The sequence below is a fragment of the Cupressus sempervirens genome, chromosome 8, assembly GCF_028749045.1.
Source record: "Cupressus sempervirens isolate cs-2001-9-10 chromosome 8, ASM2874904v1, whole genome shotgun sequence".
Classification (NCBI taxonomy): Eukaryota; Viridiplantae; Streptophyta; class Pinopsida; order Cupressales; family Cupressaceae; genus Cupressus; species Cupressus sempervirens.
Window position 1 is genome coordinate 465,842,351 of NC_143125.1, and position 24,169 is coordinate 465,866,519.

At 37.3% G+C, this 24,169-nt stretch overlaps 1 protein-coding gene across 2 annotated transcripts in view; it reads right to left on the reverse strand.

Moving 5' to 3' along the window:
* Nucleotides 1-16,368: 16,368 nt before the first annotated feature.
* The window catches only part of LOC149543253 (putative exonuclease domain-containing protein At3g15140), a 115,601-nt gene continuing 107,800 nt past the window's right edge, over nt 16,369-24,169 (reverse strand). For both annotated transcript variants that reach the window (XM_089798100.1, XM_089798099.1), the window contains 2 exons: nt 17,185-17,308; nt 16,369-17,098 (listed from right to left, as the gene is read on the reverse strand). In XM_089798100.1, coding sequence (XP_089654226.1) covers nt 16,898-17,098; nt 17,185-17,308 — 325 coding nt within the window. In that variant the 3' untranslated portion in view covers nt 16,369-16,897. The remainder of the gene's footprint in view (nt 17,099-17,184; nt 17,309-24,169) is intronic.

Consider the following 24,169-nt stretch of genomic DNA (forward strand, 5'->3'; position numbering starts at 1 on the left):
CATTTGTGGTAGAAATTCATAGTTACAACCATTTCATTCTACATTTAAAAACATCGATGACACTCTAGACACAAAATAATGCTAAGTATGGAGATAAGTATTCATAAACAAGGTAGTGAGAAAGATGGTGAGAAAGTATTTTGGGTGAGTAGTACTCTCTAATCACATGTTTTCTACTTCTTCAAAGTTTGGGTTTTTATACTCTTATGGTCTAATTGGTACTTGTTTGTGTTTGTAGATGGAGAAAGTAGACATTAAGTCTGTAAGTAGCTAGTTCAAGATTGTGGGTACAGTGTTGTGTGTGTCTGGAGCCATGGCCATGAGCTTCCTATGTGGTCTTGCTATAAGCCAACTCTGGCCTTCATTGGACCCTCCCTCAGAAAATATCAATTCCCTAACTTTCTACATGAGGGGAATCTAAACAAAACCGTCACTGGATGCATTTACCAGCTCTTAACAACTGTGACAATCATGTCATCTGCCATGATTGTATAGGTGGAAGCTAAGATCAATTATTATTATGTTTCATAATAAATTGAGTTGAGAGGCTCACATTCACAAATATGTTGTAGACTCTTGCCTTGGTTCTATTTGATTTTGTCATCCTCTTTTCCTAGTTTTTAGTCCTTTCTTACTATAATAGAAACTTTGGTCTCATTCATGAAGCTCTTTGCTTATATAGTAGTTGTATTCTTGAGTTGTGACTAAAAATTGAGAGCATGCAATGCAGGCAAAGACAATGAAAATCTTTCCAACCCCATTATCCCTGTCAGCACTCACAGCACTTTTGGGATCCATTGAAACTGTTGCTTTGATAGTGTTTTTGGACAAAGGTGTTGATAAATCATCATGGTCTTTGGAATGGGGTGGGTTTGTCACTGTTGTGCTTGGGGTGAGTGAAACAAATCTTATCATTTTATTGTTGTTAATGTTTTGAATCAAATTTCATGATTCATCATTTTAATCTGGGAATATTTTGATTTTCCTTTTTTTTTCTCATATTTTGATATTTTGATGATGGATCATGGAATTGATCAAAAATATGAAAAAATCATCATAAACAATAGAAGTTTCAAATTATTAAATTTCCCCACAATTTTTCAATGTCCTAGTTGGGACTTCATGGGCAATTCAAAAGCCTCACTTTCTCACCATCTTGTTTATGAATACAATTTTGTTTATGAATACTTATCTATTTGATAAGTATGGAGAGTATGGAGATAGGTATGGAGGGTATGGAGATAAGTATGGAGAGTATAATAAATATTCATAAACATACTTATCTATTTGAAAATTGCTTAGCAACTTTTTGTTGCATTTTGCAATTTTGAACAATATGAAGTCCTAAGACTCTCAAACCTTCATAAGACCTATATAAACTTATTCTAAGGTCTTTTCAACCATTTTGGACTATATTCCTTATTCTAAACCTATTTAGCCCTTATAGGTCTCTAAGGATTCATGGTTTATAGAAACACCAAATGAACCTTGAACCTTTACAAATGGGCTTATAACAACATGAACTTAATCCTAACATCTTAAAAGGAACTCAAGTCCCTTGAGTTGGTATTGTGTCCAATTGATACCCTGCCTTTTCAATCTTTGTTTGAGTCATCCAATTTGCATCTTCATTGGGTGTGTCCTTCCATTTGACTAGGTAGGAATAATAGGTCTCTCCTGGTTTGTTTTGTAACCTTCTTGTCCAAAATGCATTCAATCTGAGGTTTAGTGACCTTAGGTAACTGAGAAACATCAGCATTGTCCTTATCACTTGTTCCTACATCATAAACATCAGTAGGTGGCTTATATGCATAAAGATCAGAAATGTTAAAAATTGGAGAAAGGCCTATGTCTGATGGAAGATCAATCTTATATGCATTGTTTCCACATTTCTTGAGGACTTATCTCCATACTCTAACATCAAGGACAAAGGGTGTCCTCTAAAACACTGTATGGACTTTGTGTTACCATACATTACCCTGTAATACGAAAAGTCATATCTATAATTAGACCCACATATCCTTCTTTGCAATTCATGACTTCAATATTTACATTAGCACCTATTGTTTTGTATAGGTTACAAGACTAATATATACCAATTCCGGTGTTGCTCTTTTAGCATTGGCATCAAATCCACTCCACAAACTGTGGAAATGGCCACGGAATGAGCGGAATCCATTTGGAAAGGTGATGCTCTTAATTTGGAAAGAATTTTCGTGTGTTGCTTAGAAAATTGTCTTTTAAGTGACTAAGAGAGTGATCTTCTCTATAGTCTATTGCAAATGTGGCAGCCAGCTAGTGGGATTGTGATGACCAATGATATCAGTGCTATGAATCCAGAAGAAGTTGATGCTTGCATAGCTTTGTCTAAGAATGATTACTATGTAATGTCTGCCTCTGGTGGAAAGGTCTCCTTGTTCAATATGATGACATTCAAGGTGTAATTTTCTTTTGGTGGCCTTTAAGCTTCATTTTTACCTTTATTGTACACAAAGAATGTAACAGTGCTTGAATGGAGAAATGTTAGATGTGTTTTGATTTCTTTTTGGGAGGTTTTTAGATTTTGTTCTTGCAATCTATCAGTATAACTTTCTTCCTTTGTGATTTATTATTTTGATGCATCATAGAGGATGCTGTCAAAATTATGTGATCTATGTATCAAACTTTTCTTATCTAGCTCAGTATATTCAATATAGATAATAATTCAAATATTTAAGGTCTTTAATGTAGATCTATAGAGTATGACAGCCAAATTTATTTCAAATTTGAATGCTCTTGAAATTGTTTGCATATATTTTATCTGTGTCAACGTTTTCTATGATCCATTATCACCTTGTCTTTTCTAGATCATTGTTTCAATAATGCATTATAGAGTATGATCCATGTTCTTACAATCCATCGTCAGGATATTATTTTATTTTTTAATTCATTATATTGATGGGTGTTTGAACTCTTTGAAAATCTTTATTATAGACCAAGAAAGTAAGACTGCCTAATTTGTTTTCAGATTCAGTTATTTTTATCATTTTTTCCTATCAATATTTTAGATCATGTTTTATGATCTACCATCACAACTTTCATGTTCTCTTACTTCCTATCTTAATCATGATAGATAATGGAGTATGTGACATTGCCATAACGTCTTGTTAATAACTCATAAATATTGATACAAAAGAGATTTATAAAGTCATATCAAAATCTTTGAAATTCATTCAATTATGAGAAAAATAGTGTACACTAAGTAGACTACTTATAAACAGAATCTTTATTCGCTCTGAATTTTAATTTTTTTGAGTTGATTGTGTATTTTTGTAAACTTAGAATTAGAAATCATAGCTTTATCAATCATCATAACTTTTCTCTTTTCTAGCTCATTATCTTGTCCAATCCATTATAAACCTGACCACACTCATATGAAAAGGTCATAATTTGTATCTTTAATTGGAAAGCTTGTAAACTTGATTGCAGGTATCTCCGAAATTATATTTATGATCTAGCATGACTTTTTGTTTCTTTTCAAGCTCACTATACTAAATGATACATCAAGGTAGTTCTCTTTTTCACTAATTCACTATCTAGATTATAGATTCTAAAATATGAATTGCAAAATCGATGCAAAAGTGTTATACACAGTCAAAGTGAACTATCCTCATTCTATTCGTTTTGTTTTGGTGTCTATTATATAGGAAGAGTATTTGGGGTCGTTCAATATGATGACATTCTAACTTGTGTCTTTTCAAAACTTGTTTAAGCTAACCAAGCAAAAATGAAGCTTAAAAGCCACCAAAAGAAAATTACAAGCTTGGCATTTTCACACACTTTGAATGTATTGGTATCTTTTGGGGCCAATGCCTAGGTTTGTCTTCATTTTGTATATCCATCACCATCTCATTTTGTACATTCACATGTTTATAGATTCAAATTACTAAATGTTTGGCCAATGTTCTGGCAGCTCTATTTCTGGAACATTGATAGATGGGAGAAGTGAAAATCAAGAATTTTACAAGTGCAGACAGGAAGATCATCACCACCAATTTGGGATACAAGAGTACAGTTCCATAATAATCAAGTTCACTTGTTGGTTGTTCACGAGAGCTAGCTTGCTATTTATGATGCTTCTAAGTTTGACCGTTTGCATTATGTAAGTCTTTGTCAACAATTTAGAATTCAAATTTAGTAAGTGATCATAATGATATAAGCTACCTTCTCTATATGAGTGTAAACTGATATCACATTTGTTTGTACTGCAGTGGACACCTCATGATTCTCTATCTGCTCCCATTTCAAGTGTGTTATATTCATGCGACAGCCTTCTCGTAGTTGCAAGCTACTATGATGGTGCCATTGGAGTATTTGATGCAGAGAGCTTGAGGCCACATTGTCGTATTGCACCTTCTGCATATTTAGCTTCAGGCATGAATAGGTAAGTTGGCCCAGGGAGGCAAAAGTTATGTATGGATAAATGGATCCCCAAGTATTTTATGATTTAACTCAAAATGTATCCTTTGATTATTCATGTAGTGTCTATCCTCTAGTAATTGCATCACATCCATCTGACTCGAATCAGTTCGCTCTTGGAATGATTGACGGAGAAGTTTATGTCATTGAGCCTTCAGAATCAGCAGGAAAGTGGGTTGTGGAACCTCCTCCAGATAATGGTACCGTTGGATCAAATCCAACATTAAGCAATCAAGGTTCAGAACCAACTCCAAGGTAGTTCATCATATTAGAACATGGCAAATGGTGCCTTGTACTACCTTTGTATGTTTATCACTTACCTATCTGCAACTCCACAATCAATATTGATGACAGTCTCTTGCCCTCACCGTGCTCCTGTCGATATTCAGTCTTGTAACCTGTATATATATCTTCAAGAGCATGGTGCTTCTTTGTGCATAAGTTTGAGCTTTTAGAGAAAATCATTCACTTATGACCATTCCATCAAAGATGATGTATACTAAGGATATGGCTTTTCTAGCTATTAAGTGGAAGTTTCACATTTTTGAACATTCAAATAACTTTACTTTTATTGATGTAGCTGAAGTATGAGTGCCTTTTTTGTTCTTGACAAATGGTAAACTTTCAACTTTTGTGAAGCCATTACGGATGCAAATGAACTACAACTAGTGAGGTGTCAATTTTAAGGCAATTTTTGTTTCTATAGTACAGTTTAATTGCTAGAAATAGGCTCAGTGATTGATTGTGTTTTAATATTATGTCTTGGATGCTCTTGCCAAGGAATTGATCAAGTAGCCAAATAAGGGGTTATAGTTATATATGCGCTCTTATGATGATGTGATTGGGACTGTAATTTTTTTTGTCACATTTATTTGTTATAGAGATTAGTTAGTGTTATTGGCTTTCATTCCTAATAAATAATTCTTTCCTAATTTTATTTTTCCCTGCAGTCTTCACAAAGCAATGGTGCCTCAAGAACCAAAATTTAGACAGGCTGTGCTAATTATTGCAAAGGCTTTGCTCTCATAGGAGCCTTTTAAATTGCACAAAATTTGATTCTAAAGCATAATTGATCGGTGGAGACTCAAGATATCGTGCACATTTCTTCCTCCTTCCCATTGTTTTGTATGAAATAAATCATGTGATATGAACGAAATAATGGTGTGGAGGTAGAAATGTGCACGCTACCCTAAGTCTCATGCACAGAGCAATTATGCTTTAGAATCAAATTTTGTGCAGTTTAGAAGGCTCCTATGACAGCAAAACTTTTCCAATAATTGGCATAGCCCGTCTAAATTTCTACCAAGCATTGGTCTAAATTTCGACCAACATGTCTTCCCTTTGCTGTCGAATGTATGGCACCACCGTAGAAAATTAAGGGGTCTTGGATGCAATTTCGATGACGGTTGAAAGGGATCTTAGTAGCAATTTCAACGACGGTTGGTTTTTTTTGCCATCGAACATTTGGCTTTACCGTCAAAAAAGTCAAGGGGTGTACGTCAAAATTTTGACCAACGATGGACACAAATGAGGAAATAAGAGTTCAAGCTAGACTAAGGAAATCGATGAAACTCACGTCGGTAAGTCGACCTTTTTGAAGTTGAAATTTCGATGCATAGTTATTGTGATGAAAAATCGACTAAAAAATATCGACGACAGGTTTAGTCGTCTATTCAACGAACTCTGGTCGCAATTTTGACCTTTTCTCATCAAAATTTAGGGTTAAATTTACAAGTGAGAGGACGCATATGACACGCATCCCAATGCAACATAAAAGTGCAACAAAGGTCCAACTGACATCCAAACGGATAATCTAGGTCCACGACCAAACTCATGCCAAGAAAACTCGAGAAAACGGGGCAGCATGCAAAATGAGGGAAAAACTCCAAAAATTGGAAAACTTTGAAATTAAAACTCATTTGACATTTGGTTACAAAAACTCCAAAAATCCAATAATATTTGGGTTTGGACACCGTATGCAAAAACGACCAACATAACAATGTGAAACCCCAAACCCCCATCCCAAAAACTGGGAAAATGTTCGTACCTGACCAACCAAGCAGAACAAACAAACAGAAACGGAGGGGAACACTAGTTCTCAGCCTCCAAACAAACTGCTACCAGAAACAGAATTTGAAATGAAACTGAAACAAGAAAACGGGAAAGCCCTACCTGACAACAAAAGGGGCGAAAACTGAAACTCGCACAATAAAATATAACGCTTCTTGAAGCTGCTAGAGATCACGGCAAAGCAAGGTCTTCTCGAGTCGGATCCAACAAGACCGACGTCGTGAAAATCCCATGCTCACAGCTCCCAAAATGAACAGAAACGTGATCCTCCAGAAGAGGATTCTCAGAAAAGCTCTCAAATTTTTATTTTCAAAAAGTGAGAAGTGAATAATAAAATCCTTTTTTCAATACTTATTCACTTTTCGAGTGAATAGTCGACTAGGGCAAATAGCTAGTTAGACTAGCTAAACTCTAAATCAACCCAAACAAAAATTGTTATTCCTCGTAATGGGAATTCACCTGATGCAAAGCTACCAAAAATTAAATTTAATAGGACATAAAGCCCGAAAACCCAAAATCACAGAAAATCACTTAACAACTTTCGCGACAATGAGAACCTCTAAATGCACAGACACACTCACTAGTCTAATCACATAATACAAATGAGTTCGGATTTAATAATCACCGAAAGATTTTAATTTAAACAATTAAAACAATGATATGTCGACCATACAAGGACGACACTGGTAAAACGAATAGTTGAATCACTAACTCCATGTGTCACTGCCAAGGATATAATTCCGACACACTAAAACACACGATCAAGTGCAATTGCATATAATATCATAGTCGAAGCAATAATGCATTAAATAATGAATTAATCCACTTACATCACTCACATTTGCATAAAGCATAAAGATACAAGAATGATGTAAATCACCATAGCATAAAATTCATCACATAACATAATCAGAAAATGCCCAAATACTAGAAAATTAGATGTCATCATAGATTTATTGTCATCTCAAAATGGCATCAATATGCAAATATGATAAATTAAACAGCATAGCAGCAAGGCATCTATGGTACTAAATCAAAGTATAACATTCGACCCTCAAAGCATCTCAAAGTACATAAAGTAAGAGTATCAAGTATCTCTCGAAACAAAATAGACAAGATACAAACTGCAAACACGAGAGGCACTACACTCACAATTTATCATTGTGGTGTAGGCTCTTGCCTTGAAATGAGTTGATATTAGTAATATAAGAATTTACAATTATTTTTTTTCAAAAAACTTTTAATAATGTTTTCCTTATATATTCAACTTAAACCTATTGGTGAAAATCTGAAATAAATTACAAAAATGGCTCCTATGAAGTTTCCCACTTAAGGTGGATTTCAAACTCCCATTCAGAAAGTATTCTCTATTGAGAATGGGAAGGAAAGCTCTTCTCAGATAGATCTTTCTTTGATGGAAGATTATGTTGATGTCTATGATGATTCAAATATTGTCCCTATGGCGGTGACTCGGAATGTTGTTGTTGTCCCCTCTTCTGTTGTTGGAATTGTTGGTTCAAATGTTGTCCCTTTGGCAGATCTAATTCAGTGTGGTGTTGCTGTCCCTTTTTCTGCAATTGTCCAAAACACTATTACTAGTGTTGTTTTAGATGTTTTATATCCTGCTGCGAGGGTGTTGGAGGTTGTATGTGGGGCTGATTGCCCAGATTGGCAGAAGGCTGCTAGGAAGGTGGAGGATGGATGGACATCAGAAAAATGGAAAAAAGTTAAGTCCTCCAAACCTTCGTTTGATGTCTTTACGTTCTCACAAGATGAAACCAAAATGAAAATCTTGACGGTTTGTAATGAATAAGGTTTCAGGTCCATTCAAAACTTGTTGCTCGCCTGCTCTTTTAGAGGTTGTTACTTTTATTCAGGCTCTTCTAGCCTTCTATGGTTTGTTGTTTCTTTGATGTTTTTTTTTTTGTTTCTTTTTGTAAGATGTTGGGTTTTAGGCACCCGTTAAAACATGTTTTACTTAATCAAAGACTTAAACCTATTGTAATTCTACTGTAATACTAATTTGATCCATGTTTATCATTGCAGTAAAAAAAATAAAAATATGAGTGATATTACAATTTAATTACAAAAAGAAATGTTAATGCATCTCGATGTTTCCTTATTCCACATAATTACCATTACATTATTAGTTTTTACTGTACAATTTGACTAAGGGTTTCAAGAGGAATGGATGTACTTGTGATGATAAGAAAAATTTTGGAGCTATCAAAAAGTTAGAAGAAACCTAAGGAAAATGAATTGAGAAATATTGAATGAGTATCCTAATGGTTTAGGTCTTATATCAACAATATCTCCCGATAAGATCACCGACATTTTAAAGAAAATGACAGAGCAAGTGTTTTTGAGCACTTAAGAAACTCAGAAAGGTAAATGCATTGTCAACAAATGATAAATGACAAATTGTTGAAAACAAAGCTTGCTAGATAAATTGTTAGTTGTGCCTAGCTTCAACTTTGACTTCAGCTCCTGCGCCTGGCTTCGGCTTTGACTCCTGCATCTAGCTCGAGCTTTCGTGTCCTGCTTCAGCCCTTGCGGCTGCTTCGGCTTTTGCTCCTGCATCTGGCTTTATGGCAGTCGCTTTGGCTTCTATTTTTGGGCTAGGGCTTCTCTTGATTCTGTTGTTGCTTCCCCTCGAGGTAAGGCAGCCTCCTATGCTGATGTTACTGCCTTTGAGGCCGGTTTGCATGGTGCCGCCCCTTTTGTTGATCTCTCTTTTGGGTCTTTTCATCCTTGGGAGGCTTCACCTATGAGTGTTTCTAATCCTGTAAGGGTTGTTTTAGATCAAGAATTTGCTACTAAAATATGCAATACGACAAAGGAGTTCTCTTCCTTAGCTGCTATCTTTCGTTTTCGAGGGTTATGGCCCTCTCTTTCTGATCTTCATGCTTGGATCTCCAAGCATTAGAAACCAATTTTAGATTACGATGTTTAGATTTTCTCAATTGCTAAAGGGTTCTTCATTGTTAAGTTTGCAACTACTGAAGATAGGAAGTCTATCTTGTGTGATAACAGCTTCTCTTGGCATGATTGTTACCCTCTTATGGCCAAACCATGGCATATGGATTTTGATCTGTTTACGGAGTCCTTCAATAAAATCTCTATTTGGGTTCAGCTTCCATATCTCCCTATGCATCTCTGGTTGGATTCTGTTTTGGAATTTGTGGGGAACATTATTGGAGATTTTTTGTTTGTGGACTCAGCTACTTCTAATATTCTCCATTCGACTTATGCGCAAATCCTTGTGGAGTTGGATGTCTCAAAGGGTCTTCCTGAGAAGATGTGCTTGTCTTCTTCACGGGGATCTTGGACACAAATTTTGGATTATGAAGGAATCCCCTTTCACTGCAAGAAATGTCACATGTTAGGTCACTTGGTAGCTCGATGTTCTATTAAGAATGTTTCGAAGCAATCACCTTCCTGGTGGCTAGGGGCCTCTTCTGAGCACTACACGATGCATAAGCCTCAGGATGTGGTTCCAGACCAGTGGGGGGCTCTTCTCTTGCGGCCACTTTTGTGGCTGCTAAGGATGTTCGGTCTTCTAGTCAGGAACATCTTTCTGCTGGTCAAGATTCTGTCCTTTCAGCTGCTTTGTTGCCTGAGGCTGCTATGGATGTCCAGACTGTTGGTATGAATCCTGTCCTCACTGTTGGTCAGGATCTTGTCCTTTCTCCTATCCCTGACTCTGTTGTTCCTTCTACTCTTGTTGTGGTTTCCCCAAATGAGAAAGATGTGATGGTTGCTTCTGCTCCTCCTGTCTCTTCAGTGTCTTCAGGGCTTTGGCAACTACAGGCTGCAAAGGTGGAGGACAGATGGACCGCTATAAAAAAAAAAGAAATCTAAGTCCTTTGTTCATCCTCTAGATATGAATCTCAGGTCCTACAAGGGAGGCTCTAAATCAAAGAGTAAATGGTATGTTCCCTTGTTGTGATAGGCCTTTTTAAGTTTGGAGTTGGTTGGTGATTGTCTTTTCTATCACCGATGTTGCCCCTTTGTTGGGTTAGTAACCTGTTTCACCTAGGTCCATTGTTCTTTTTAAGATAGTGCTTATTGAATATCTTTAGCATTGTACAAGGTTTCAGGCACCCTTCAAAACTTGTTTTTCTTAATCAAAAACTCAAGGTAAACAAATATTTTTGATTATCAATCAAAAGCCACAAAAAAATGTAGCATTTATAGAATTGATTTTTCATGTGGAGTGCATACATTGAAGTGGATTGTTCTATTAATACAAGTTATTAGTCCCTGCCTTTTAAAAGGCAGCGAACTTTTTTTTTTTTGACCTCACATCTATTAATTTTTTGTGAACAATTATTCTATTTCTAAAGTAATATGCTTGTACATTCTTAAATCTATTTATGAAAACAAAAATCTCTTTTTTCAATTGGCTAATGACTATTTTCCTAGGGAGAAAATTCAATTTTCTCCAACAAAAATACAAATATTTTCTAACAACTTTATCATGCATTAATGAATGCATTAATTACAACTTTATCTTTTGCACATTTGTGACAAGTTCATTAGATTTTCGAAAAAATGATGTTTTTATATTCCAACTCACAATACTTTGAACAAAAATAATGTCTAATCAATATTAATTATCACAATTCATTTTTCTTACCAAACTCAAATATAGAGTTAAGTATTTCTTATTTCTTATTTTAAATATATTTATTAGTTTTACATTGATGTTTATTTTTGCTAATTGTAAAATGTTAGTTCTTTTGAGTTTACACTATGTGTTACTAGCTGCTATTTTACAATCTTGCTCTAAATTTTTTTTTATCATTTTACAAATTGTTAAACTAATACTATTTTGTCAAACTTATTAGATATATAAACAAATATTAGACATATTTTTCACAAACTAAGATAAATAAAATAATTCTTATACAAGTAAAATTAATTCTTCAAACTTCTTATAAAGAATTAATGACACAAAATAAAATATTTTTAATTTAAATATATCAACTTAAATTTGATATATCTGGGTGCGAGCGTGGTAGATTACATCCTCGTTGTTGCTTCCTTCCTCCCCTCCATCCAAAATTTTACTATCTCCCGTCTTCCCTTGGCTGATCATTCCCTTCTTAACCTTTCAGTCCGTTTTTCTTCCCACCCTTTATCACCCATCTCTACTCACCCTGCCCGGTTCCACCCCCACACTCATTTCTGTTTCGAGGATAGTGATCAAGACCTCTTCATTTTCCATTTGAGAAGATTCCTCTGCCCAGCTAGCTTCACGGATCAGAGTCAGGTGTCCACCATGTTTCACTCACTAGCTACCGCAATTTGGGAGTCGGCTCTCCTCTCTATCCCTCACCACTCCATTTCCAGCACTCACAGATCGGCTCGATGAAATACTTGTCCCATGAATTAGTGGTTTGATGATGACTATAAAACTTTCCACCGCTCCTTGCGCTTAGCTTTTGATACTCATTCCCCTACTTTCACCAATTTACAGCTCTCTTATAAATGCTTTCTTCACCATAAGAAGCGATTATTTATTGCTTCACAGGGCAGATCCCTCCGAGACACGCTTATTCAGTATGCCAAGTTGTTTTGGCGCATCATGTTCCCCATGCGTAGCCAACCCCAGTCCACCCCCGACCTTCATCTCCTTGCTTCCCATATCTCCACATTGTATGACATCCCAGGTCAGCTCGCCCCCCTTCCCAGCCCGCTCCCCCATTGTCACTTATTCTCCACCTCTAGCATTTACGAGGCCATCAGACTTTTGAGATGTAGTAGGGCGGCTGATGAGGAGGGTTTTCAGGCGGAGCTCTTCAAACTCGGTACCACGATCTTGGGCCCTTATCACTCTACGCTCTTTAATAGAGTGGTTTGTTTTGGTTTTTCAAACTCTTGGTCGAGACACATTATTCACCCGATCCATAAGTCTAGGTTGACCTCTGATCCCGAAAACTATAGGACCATCATGATTGGGCATACATTTGCCAAACTTTATGCTACAGTTTTGAATACTATTTTATCCAGTGAGCTTGATAGGAGTAATTGTAGGGCTAAGGGTCAAGCAGGATTCAGGACAGACTACCAGACCATAGATTATATCTTTACACTACGAGCTATTATCAAGAAGGCTCGACATCACTCAAAGAAAGTCTACTGTTGTTTTGTGGATTTTCGTAAGGCTTTTGATTCCATCCCCGGAGCAGCCCTTTTTCAGAGACTGGGAGATATTGGTATTTCTGAGATCTTATTGACGGCTATTATGAGGTTATATGAGACTGTGATTGGTAGACTCAGGACCACAGAGGGCCTCTCTGATCCTATCCAGAGCACCACTGGGGTGAAGCAAGGCTGCCCTCTCTCACCCACCTTGTTCAGGATCTACATTGATGAACTCGAGGCTTTTCTTAGTGACTCCTCGCTTCTAGGTGATGGTTGTCATCTACACCAGGTATTGATCTCCATCCTTCTCTTTACTGATGATGTGGTTCTTCTTGCTTCCTCTCCTGAAGGTCTTCAGAGGCTTTTAGATAGACTTGCATTTTTTTGTGATATGAGACAGTTGGTTGTGAACCTTGAGAAGACTCGGGTTATGGTCTTCAACGGTCTGAAGACTTCACATCTCCATTTTCACTTCCAGGGTCGAGAAGTTGAGATTACATCATCTTACACATGCCTTGGGGTTAAGTTTTCTGGATCTCGTTTCAGCTTGAGATCAGCTATTCAGCCTCGGATTAGTAAAGGGTTGGGTTCCCTTGCCATGCTCGAGAGACAGTGCTTCAAACACCACTTTCAGGGTACATCGTCTAAGCTATCCCTCCTGGATTCCTTAGTAAGACCCACAGTGCTCTATGGATCGGTGGTTTGGGGTCCTTCTCTTTTAGACTCGGATTGGGCCATGATCGAGCGTACCTAGATTATGCTCTTCCGTCAAATTATCAAATGTCACGGTTCTACCCCCCACAGTATTATTTTGGCCAAGTTCGGTGCTCACCCATTCAGACTTGCAGCCATTTTTGACTTGATCTGATTTCTCCATTGTCTTCGTGGCTTTGCTGACTCGGAGGAAGGCCAACACAGATACCCTTATTTAGCCTACTGCTCCTCAGTTGCTATTGCTGACGTCGATCCTGCCACTAGAGCCTGCGGTTGGTATGCTCAGGCTACTATCCTACTGAGTTCAGTGGGGATCAACATTGATCATCTTCCTCCCTACCAGTTCTCATTGGATGCCCCTGCTCATCTACTCCCTTCTCGGCAGGAGTTGAACAGGCATGTCAGACTTGACATTTACAGGAAGTATATCACACAGACTTGGGTGGATCCTCCAGGGGGACTACATCCAAGGATGGCTTTCTACGTTGAGCACTTCTTAGTTATCTGAGATGGGATTATTGTACGCCCTGAGTACTTACATAGATACTGGACTCACGCCTGCGTATCTCCCTTGGCTCCTTTGGGGGGGGCTCATACAAACTCCAAATTTAGGTCGATCACCATATTGCTAGAGAGGATCGGGTGTGTACACTTTGTACCTTAGCAGAGGTAGAATCTGAGATTCATTTTCTTTTCAGATGCCCCATATACTACGAGATTAGAGGAAGATTTTACTGTCTGTTTAGAGATTGCAGATCCCTCTCGAATTTTTCAGGTACATCGATCAGCATTGCATTGCACTCTATCTCCACGAGTCCTTACAGCTTCGTGACCATACTTTACAGCTTTCATTTCCCAGGAGTCAAACCCAGGCACAGCTTATTACGACCACCTTCTCGCCCTTAACTCCTGCTCAAGGTGTGAAGTGACCATACAGTTTCCCTAACACGGGCTGTTCCAGATCGGTGAGACCCCGCAGGGGACCTTTTTGCCAGTGACACTCCTCTCGTGGCACTAAGCTTCATCACAGGGCTTCTGGTAGCCGCACAGATCAGTCATTATTGGACTTTTTCCCTGTGAAGACGGATACCTAATCTTTTTCGTGATGTTTCCTGCTTTCTTCTTCTTTTGTTGTGCTTGTTCTTTTTTGGACACCGTTTGGTGCTCCGTTTGTCTGCTTTTTCCTTGTTGTAAGCTTCCAATCCCATAGGCCCACGTTGTGGTCTTTTGTTGGACATTAATAAATTTATCTTATCTTATCTATCTTATCTTAGAGGTATTTTAGATATTTATAATAATTATTTTTTATTTTAATTAATAAATCATCAAAATCAGAATTTTATAAAATTAATATATCACATAATTATCAATGTGTTTTGACACATGTCAACATGCAAACACCACTACCTACTTAGGTTTTGGATATTTCTTTTGCCTTACGATTCACTAAGTCTACAAAAGCTCCCAAATACTTGCATTATATCTGAAGGCAGGAACTCAAGCTCGCTTAGAGCTCTTGTTAAAAAAACATGAACAAATTAAAGAGTCAACATGGACTCAACACTAGCTTAAAGTGGCCATGTTAGCTTAAAGTGGCCATGTTACCAACACTGGCTTAAAGGTTGTATCTATGGAAGAGAACTATTTCAAAAGGAACCAAATGAGACTTGCAAAACCTGTTTGTAGAGTCCAACCATCGATATGTTATAAGAAATACCCATTAGCCATAAAAAAGTAGCACTTAGACAATTTTAAATGGATGGTAGTAACTAATTTAATGGTGGCAATGACAAGTTCATTCAATATTGAATATCCTCATGGTTTAGGTCTTATATCAACGGTATCTCCCGATAAGATCACCAACGTTTTAAAGAAAATGACAAAGAAAATATAATAAATTGCAACCATACAAGACTGTTTAAACTTCGTCTACAAATATAATCTGTTTGTTGTAACAGAAAATTTGAGCGTGCATGTGTGTGTAAGAGTATGCATTAAGGATTGTTCATGTGTTCAACTACGTGCACAAGTGGACGCACTCATGTTTGTGTGCACGTGTGAACATATGTAAATCTGTTATTTTATTTTATTTTTGTTGGCATAAATCTCTGATCAATTTTCATTTTTTAATAAATAGATAGATGAAGAGCACCAGTACCTGCACACCTATAGAGATTACACTATATGTTCATTGATTTTCTTTTGTTGTCTTTGTATGTGATTTGACATCTTAAAAAATGTTTCTTGGCTTTTGGGTACTAGTGAAACTTCCTATAGAGATTGTCGAACATTGAAGGGTCAAAAAAGTGGTCATTTCAAAGTGTCACCTGATACCCACTTAAAGATGCAGCTATAGTTGTTCACTCAAAATTGTCAGTACTTGTGGGCAAATGTCCCAAGAGTGGAGCACAAATGGGCCAATTATGAACCAGAAAACTTAAAAAATGATCACCTATTGGTACATGTGCTGTCATTTTTTGGAGCTTTGAAACTAATAATTGGTCAATTATTGTAAGACATTCAGTTACTGGTGCTCTTCCCCTAATGGGTAATGTTTAGAAGCTGGGGACATTTTCTTAACTATTTGTAAAAGCTTTTTAGAACTAGAAGTGAAAAAATCAAGTGGTCAAGCCAGGCACCAAAAGAGTAGATACCATTTCTTCAAGATTTTAGTAGGCAAATCTCTATTTCACAATCAAATAAGAATTCTTTCCTTGCCACTTGCCCATGTCTGCAATATTTAAGTCAATTCCGTACCTGGCATCTTTTTTAGTCTAAGATGAGAACTTTTTTTTTGCCCGTGTTCCTAGTACTCACTTTAGAGTAGGAATTTGTATATTTAAATGTGTTTCTTTTGGGTTACACAAAATCCAGATTATCAAAACCATCCAGTCTCAGATGTAGTGCTCCACTTCCCACCAAATATAGTTATCTCCCATGCACCCAATGTCATCAAATCCTCACAGTAAAGTAGAGTGGAAAGGAAATTGTCAACTAAGTTTACACGATTGACTGTGAATGTACAAAAAGATCAATATGCTTGACTTCTCACTAATCAAACACCTTCAAAGTATTCCATATAAGCTCTACCTGAACATCTCTCCCTATCTATGAGATCCAAAGAACTACAACCTTCACTTTTTTGTGTACGATTTCCTCTGCAAGTGAGAAGCTAGATAATATGAGGTGCCCAAGACATTATAAAGGTGGTGAGGATGAACATTTTGATCACCATACAAGAGGGTGACAAAAATTGATATTTGAGAAAAAACACACCAATTTAATAATGTACAAGGTGTCATATTTCCAAGTTAGGTGTTGAACAAAGAATTTTAGACACGAGTGATTTCATCCAGATGCACCCTAAAGTTGTTTTCTGGATTAAAGCATGACCCATAATGCTTCATGTGTATATTCCTTAGTACTGGCCGGTGTTGGCCATTGCCATGGTGATCATATCTTTGAAGGGCAAAAGTTTCGAAGGACCTTGACATTTGTGATAAGGCTATTTGATCCTATCCTTGAATAAGAACTTCACCCCTGATGGTCCTGCTGCCGTTCTCCTTGCAGTGATCTGTACTGTAGCACCATCTGCAAGCATGCATTGCAGTACACGTGCAATGTTTTGTGCATCATCAAGGCCCACATGATGTGTTCCAATAATTGGCATCCCTAACCCCTTGAGCATTGCTATCATTCCAGCAGCCTGTCATGACAAATTCAATCAATCAGAGTGCACTAATTAACCACACAAATAGTTAATATACCCAAAAATGATGACAGTAGACTTACCCGTTGTTTGTAGAAATTCAAATATACATCCTTCAAATTTATCCACTCCATGAAATATGGTGGCAAATTTATTCCTGAAAGTTGACATTGTTGTGGGATCTTTGTCTTCACATCCCAATTACCACTGCACTTCAGGGAAGGAAAATATTAGTACCAGGGGCAAGCATTGCATATGATAAGATACACGAAAAACAGCAGCACTTTGGTCAAATAATCTGCCACATGTAACTCCGACTTGAAAACATTTATTTCATTTGAGACACTTTGACTGAAGCTAATATTGCAGTACATTGGAAAATCCCACTTAAATTTAAAATGTAGCATAATGTTTTTATAGTTAAACCTTTCAAACTAACAATCTAGCACCAGAACTGTTATTTCTTTATAGATTTATTGTTTGATTAGAATGCTAGTAGTAACAGTCGAATGCTTCCTCTTCATAAAATTATTTAGTTAATAGCTGCCAAAAAACTCCCTTATAGGAAAATGGACTGCATAGCTGTCCACTATCCCCATACCCACAACTTTTGGTGACTACATTTATATATAATATAGCTATGTTACAAATTTGGCCCTTGCATAGCCCAGATCCTGGTCCCTATTGGGCACATGTTAAGGGTCCGGATTCAGTCCCCTGTGGGTTTAGACAGTGTCCTGTTCAAACCGTACGGATCCATCTCAGCCAAACCCACAATGAATTTGGTCCATTACTAATGTTGACTTTTTTCTCTCACTTTTAGCTTTTTTATTTCCATAAAAAGTGCAAGTTGGCCTCAAATCCCTAAAACATGGAAATACAATGTATTATCAAGATAAAACAAATTCATTTCTATTATTGTGAGTGAATACAAAATGATATGCACCATGATGATCCGTGTCGTTTTGAAGGTCTTACTTTGGGGTTCGTGGTAAGGGCTCTAACCCTCAATGCTGTGTTATACCATGACATGGAATGCACAATGTAGCTTCCCTAAAAATCTGCAAGGGGCGCAGCTCCCAGACCCTTGTGAGTGATGCTGCCCCTCAACTGCATTGGTGTTGCTACCCCAAATGCCCCTCAACCCTTCTGGATGTACTAACTCTGGACCCTTGCAAAGGGAATTTCCCATCAACCCTATTGGGAGCATTAACCCTAGCTGCATATACAACTTGTTTAATTTTACACATAATCTCTAAGTCTGAGATAGTGTACTATGCTTCCAAGTTTACCTACTGGTCCTCATCTATATAAGGGTCCGGATTCAGTCCCCTGTGGTTTTGGACATGGTCCTGTTCAAACTGTACAGATCCATCTCGGGCAAACGCACGCTATATTTGACCCATTACAAATGTTGACTTTTTTCTTTTGCTTTTATTTTTTATTTCCATAAAAAGTGCAATTTGGCCTCAAAATCCTAAAACATGGAATACAATGTATTAACAAGAAAAAACAAATTTATTTCTATTATTGTGAGTGAATACAAAATGATGTGCACTATGAAGATCTGTGTCCTTTTGAAGGTCTTACTTTGGTGTTTGTGGTTGAGGCTCCACCCCTCAACCCTAAGCTATACCATGACATGGAATGCACAAGGTAACTTCCCTAAAAATCTGCATGGGGCGCCACTCCCAGACCCTTGTGAGTACTGGTGCCCCTCAACCGCATTGGGGTTGCTGCCCCAAATGCCCCTCAACCCTTCTGGATGTACTAACTCTAGACCCTTGCAAAGGGAGTTTCCCTTCAACCATATTGGGGGCATTACCCCTCGCTACCTGTAACCTACCATTTTTCCAAAGCTAAAAGAAGAAGCATATTCTAAGGTAAAGCTGGATTTCATAACAGAATGGCATAAAAGTAGTTATATTCATTACTTTGCTTAGAATGAAAAGCTGTCAACTGATTTCGTTATACAAGAATAAGTTAATAAAAATAAAATAACAATCATTTTCTAATTCACATGAAGGGAAACTAATTTAACTTCCATAACTAACTACTCAACACATTCGATAGGAACATCATAAGGAAATGTTAAATCAAGATAAAGAACGTACAAAGGAACTAGTGTCATACATGTATCAAAGAAATATCATTGTGTTCTACAAGCCTTGGCATCTGGTGAAGAGGAGAAGCATTGGCTGGGCCTAACCTCCCAACCGCGGACCTTAACTGATCCCCACACAGTCTCATTCGAGAAAGGCCCTCCCTACCCTAGGGTTAGGCTTGGGGCACCATGATCCTGCGACCTGAGCATCCCACTGTTAGAGTGTCGACTAAGCAGTAGACAAGGTAGTGGATATCCTCCATCACCCTCCCCTCTGTTAGCTAGCACTCTAACCTCTAGTGATCAATTGCGGCAAGCATGTTACTAACCTACCTTGGCCAAGGATTTTTAGATGGACATGGTATAAGCGTGATCACCCACACTCGACTTGACAACCGAAATATATTTTGGACAACCATGAGCTGACTCGATAAATGCAGTTTTAATTATTCATTTACTCTCATTACTGACATTCAATTGTTCTTGCAAAAGTACTTCTCCTCCCCACCCATTCATGCTTGACCTTCCGAGTCTTGGGTGTATCCTAGGAGATTTAAGTGTGTGTAACGCAATTTAAATTTATCAATCAGAAGTACTTCCTCCAATCTGTTCTTATCTCAATGGCATATGGACAATACCACTATATAAGTCAGATCGATGCCTCATGAAATATATCAGAGCTAGCTCCTCATATAATGTACACAGTGTGCATTTTAAAATGTGCCTGCTAAACATTCGCAGTGGTGTCAAACTATTTATGGCAGTGCGGGTCTATATGATTATTAGTAGCCAATAGGCATGGTAGTAAATGAGATGAAATAGTTATATACTTTCTAAATCATCATACTATGGCCTTTAGTTATGGCCAGTATTGCTTCATCCATGATGGAGGATGCATGTCGATACTACAATCATTCAATTTCATCATAGATAACCATCTTGAAACAGCCAAAAAGACAAAGAACATATGAAAATAAAATTTGAGCAAATGGTTGCATGACCTGAGAATGGTATTTGCATTTTGTTATCACAACTCAAAATCACAAGCTCCAACACGAGAAATGAGGTCTGTACTAATAGCAAATAGTGTGGCTTATCCTACAGCTTGGGATGCCATAATTTGTAACAGATAATAATGATATACTTCCGATGGAAGTTGCGATCGAAGAAGGAGAATGAATACTTTGCTAGATAAAACTGAGAGCCAAAAATGCAAATAGAGAAGGGGGCAAAGAGAGAGAGAGCCTTTCTCCGGCAGTGGGGAATGTTACACAGATCACCCGCACGCTCCCTCAGTTACAAGAAAAGGTGTGACAGTGCATGGCCATCCATCGGTCACAAGTAACTCCAAAATTTAAAAATTTAAAAAGGAATAATGTTGATATAAAGTTGGCAATCACTCATCGATATGGAGCCAAAATTAAAGACATAAAGATTATACTTTCTCATGGTTTATATATCAAATATATTGGCATCATGTTATTGGTATCACCTTTCGTTGTATGCGCGCGCACACATACACATATATATGTGTGTGTAATTTTGAATCAAATAATTGCATTTATCAACATATCAATTGTGCGGACACACACAGACATATACACATGTAGGTGCAATTATAGATATTAAAAATAGCATGGTGTCAATATATGGAGTTACATCCTGACGACCACTCAACGGTCTCAAACTAAAAAGAAGGTAACAATTTTTTTTGTTATTAATTTGTTTAATGTTTTTCTTGTACTAAGAACCGATCAAGTAGCTAATGATTGTCCAAGGTAAACTCGGTGTTGCCTAGTTGGTAAGTCCTTCACCAAGATGGCTAGAACCCATACCTGATGTCCTATCAATGGACCTTTTTGGTGCCTCATTCCTTAAATCCCATTTAGCAATGCTTTCCCCTCTGTCTGCTCCTGCATCCTAAAAGAATATTTCCACGATGATACATATCCCTCCATGTTAAAGCCAAGATAATTAAAAACAAAAGTAATTCATAATTGTCACAATGACTAACCACCATTACCATTAACAAGTACTACTTTTATAATTTCTTAAAATACATGTATTTATTTTCAGTTGAATTGCGATGTACAACTAACAAGTCATTTTCACATGAATCAAAACGGTTAACCGTAATTTCCATTTCACAAGATCATAACATTCAATTGTTTTAACTAACCAATTATCTTTCACATGAAAAAAAATACAACAGTTATAAGGCTATTTTAAATGACAAAAAAATTGGGATTTAATATACCTTTCCCCTTGTGTTCCATCATCCCCGATGAACTTAATAATATAAAAGAGTGAAATTCTATTTAAATACAATAGTCCAAAGTTCAAATGACAATTTGATAGGATTTATTTTTGGTTAAAGTCTTTGAGAAAAGGTGGCGAAATTTCTAGAAGATCTCATCATAATCTTCCCGGGTAGCATTTTCCTCAGTGTACTAGTCCCTCTGGACCTTGCACTAGGTTAGTTCTGATTTTGCAAGACGAGCCTTCACACCTCGAGTATTCTAAGCGGCTCTATTTCCACCACTCCTGGGTCTCCCACCCGCAAGCAATTCCAATCAATTATATGCTCATGATGGGTAATATATTTCTTAAGATATGATACGTGGAATACGTCATGCATTCTGGCAAGGGTTGGAGGTAGTGCAACCTGTAGGCTACTAGGTTCACGACTTCTAACACCTCAAATGGCCCACGTATCTTGGGGCTAGTCTGGCATTCTTCCCAAACTTGATAGTGCTCTTACGTGATTTTACTTGTAAAAGAACCTTTTCTCCCAATGTAAATTCTTAGGGTAGTCTTTTTGCATCTGCATAACTTTTTTGTCTGTCATCGGCTTCCTATCTCTGACGGATCTAAACTACCCATTCTTCCATCTCCATTAACATCTCTAGCCCAATGATGATTATGTCTTCAATTTGGTTCTAAATTACGGGAGATCTGCATTTACAGACATATAAGGCCTCAAAAGGTTCCATCTTGATAGCAGATTGATAAGAATTGTTATAAGCGAACTCACACATTTCCCATTGGTATTGTCGATCCATACAATACACTCTTAAGAGCTCAAAAGGTTCCATCTTGATAGCAGATTGATAAGAATTGTTATAAGAGAACTCCTACATTTCCCATTGTTATCGTCGATCCATACAATACATTCTTAAGAGATCTTTTAATACCTTATTTACCCTTTCTGCTGAGCCATCAATTTTTGGATGATAAGCGGAACTAATATTTAACTTGGTTCCCAGAGCTAAGAATAAAGTTTACCAAAATCTAGACGTTATCCTAGCATCTCTGTTGGAGATAATGAAGTCTGAAAATTTCTCTGACGAACTTGTGAGTGATCTCTGGTGCTCCATCTATTAAATTACCTAGTATGAAGTGGGCCACTTTGGTTAGTCTATCCACAACCACTAAAATGGTGTTGTGTTTGTGTTGAGTCATGGGTAGCCCTTCAATAAACTCCATAGTAATTACCTGCCACTTCCATTTAGGAACCTCATTTGGGTGCAGTAGACATGCTGAGTAACGGTGCTCTGCCTTGACTCTCTAACACCCAAGGCATCCTACCACGTAATCTGTTATTTCTCTTTTCATCCCTTTCCAAAAATACAAGGGTTTCATATCTGCCAACATCTTGGTCACCCCAGGATGTCCAAAATATAGAGTTGTGTGGAATTATCCTGAAATCATCCTTCGGACTTTCGAAACCTTAGGTATATACATCCTACCTTTGTATCTCAAAAGTCCATCCTCTTCTAGTTGGTAATCTCCATACTTGGGGTCTTGAGGATCTCTGTGAGCTTCTTGGCTAATCTCGCTATAGAAGTCGTTACTGAATAGGTGTTGTAACACTTGCTTCCTAAGCCCGGTATTTATTGTTACAATAGTTGATATATGCCTTTGTCGGCTTAAAGCATCTGCTACCTTTTTTTCCTTGCCCTTAATGTAACTAATCTCGAAATCATAATCCGCTAGAAACTCTAGCCATCTTCTTTATCGAGCATTAAGGTTAGGCTAAGTAAATATATTTCAAGCCATGATAGTCTGACTGGAGCTCAAATGGTTTCCCTATCCAATAGTGCCTCCACATCTGAAGGGCATGAATAATGGTTGCTAATTCCAAATCATGTGGGGCATAATTATGTTCATGATTTTTCAACTTCTTGGATTCATTAGCAATAAATTGATCTTTCTGCATCAGTACACCTCCTAACCCCTCCCTGGATGCATCTATTATAACCAAGAATTGACCTTGTGATCACGTACTCTAAGTACCGGGGCAATAGTTAATTTCTCTTTCTGATATTCAAAAGTTGCTTGACATTTTTCAGTCCTTTCCTTTGGAGTGAAGTGATGGGGTATGCTATCATGGAGAAATCTCTAACAAATTTTCTATAAATTCCAGCTAAGCCCATGAAGCTTCTAATCTCTGTCACGTTCCTAGGTACAAGCCAATCTTTGATCGCTTTGATCATAGTGGGATCTACGGCTATTCCATGAGCTGATATAATGTGCCCCAAGTATTGCAACTCCTTTTGATAAAAAAGAACACTTGGATAGTTTTCTATACAATCTATGTTCTTGTAATCTCTATAGGACTATCTCCAAGTGCTTTTGATGTTCCTCATTTTGAGAGTAGATGAGAATGTCATCAATGAAGACTAACACAAATTTATCCAGACAATCCTGGAAAACGCTATTCATAAGGTTCATGAAAGTTGTTGGGGTGTTGGTTAACCCGAAAGGAAGTACAGTAAATTCGTAATGGCCATATCAAGTTTTGAAAGTAGTTTTATGGATGTCATCTTTGATGCGGAGTTGATGATAACCAGATCTTAAATTGATCTTGGAAAAAACAATTGTACCTCTCATCTGATCAACTAAATCATCAATTCTAGGAAGTGGATACCTATTCTTGATAGTAAACTTGTTAAGCATCCTAT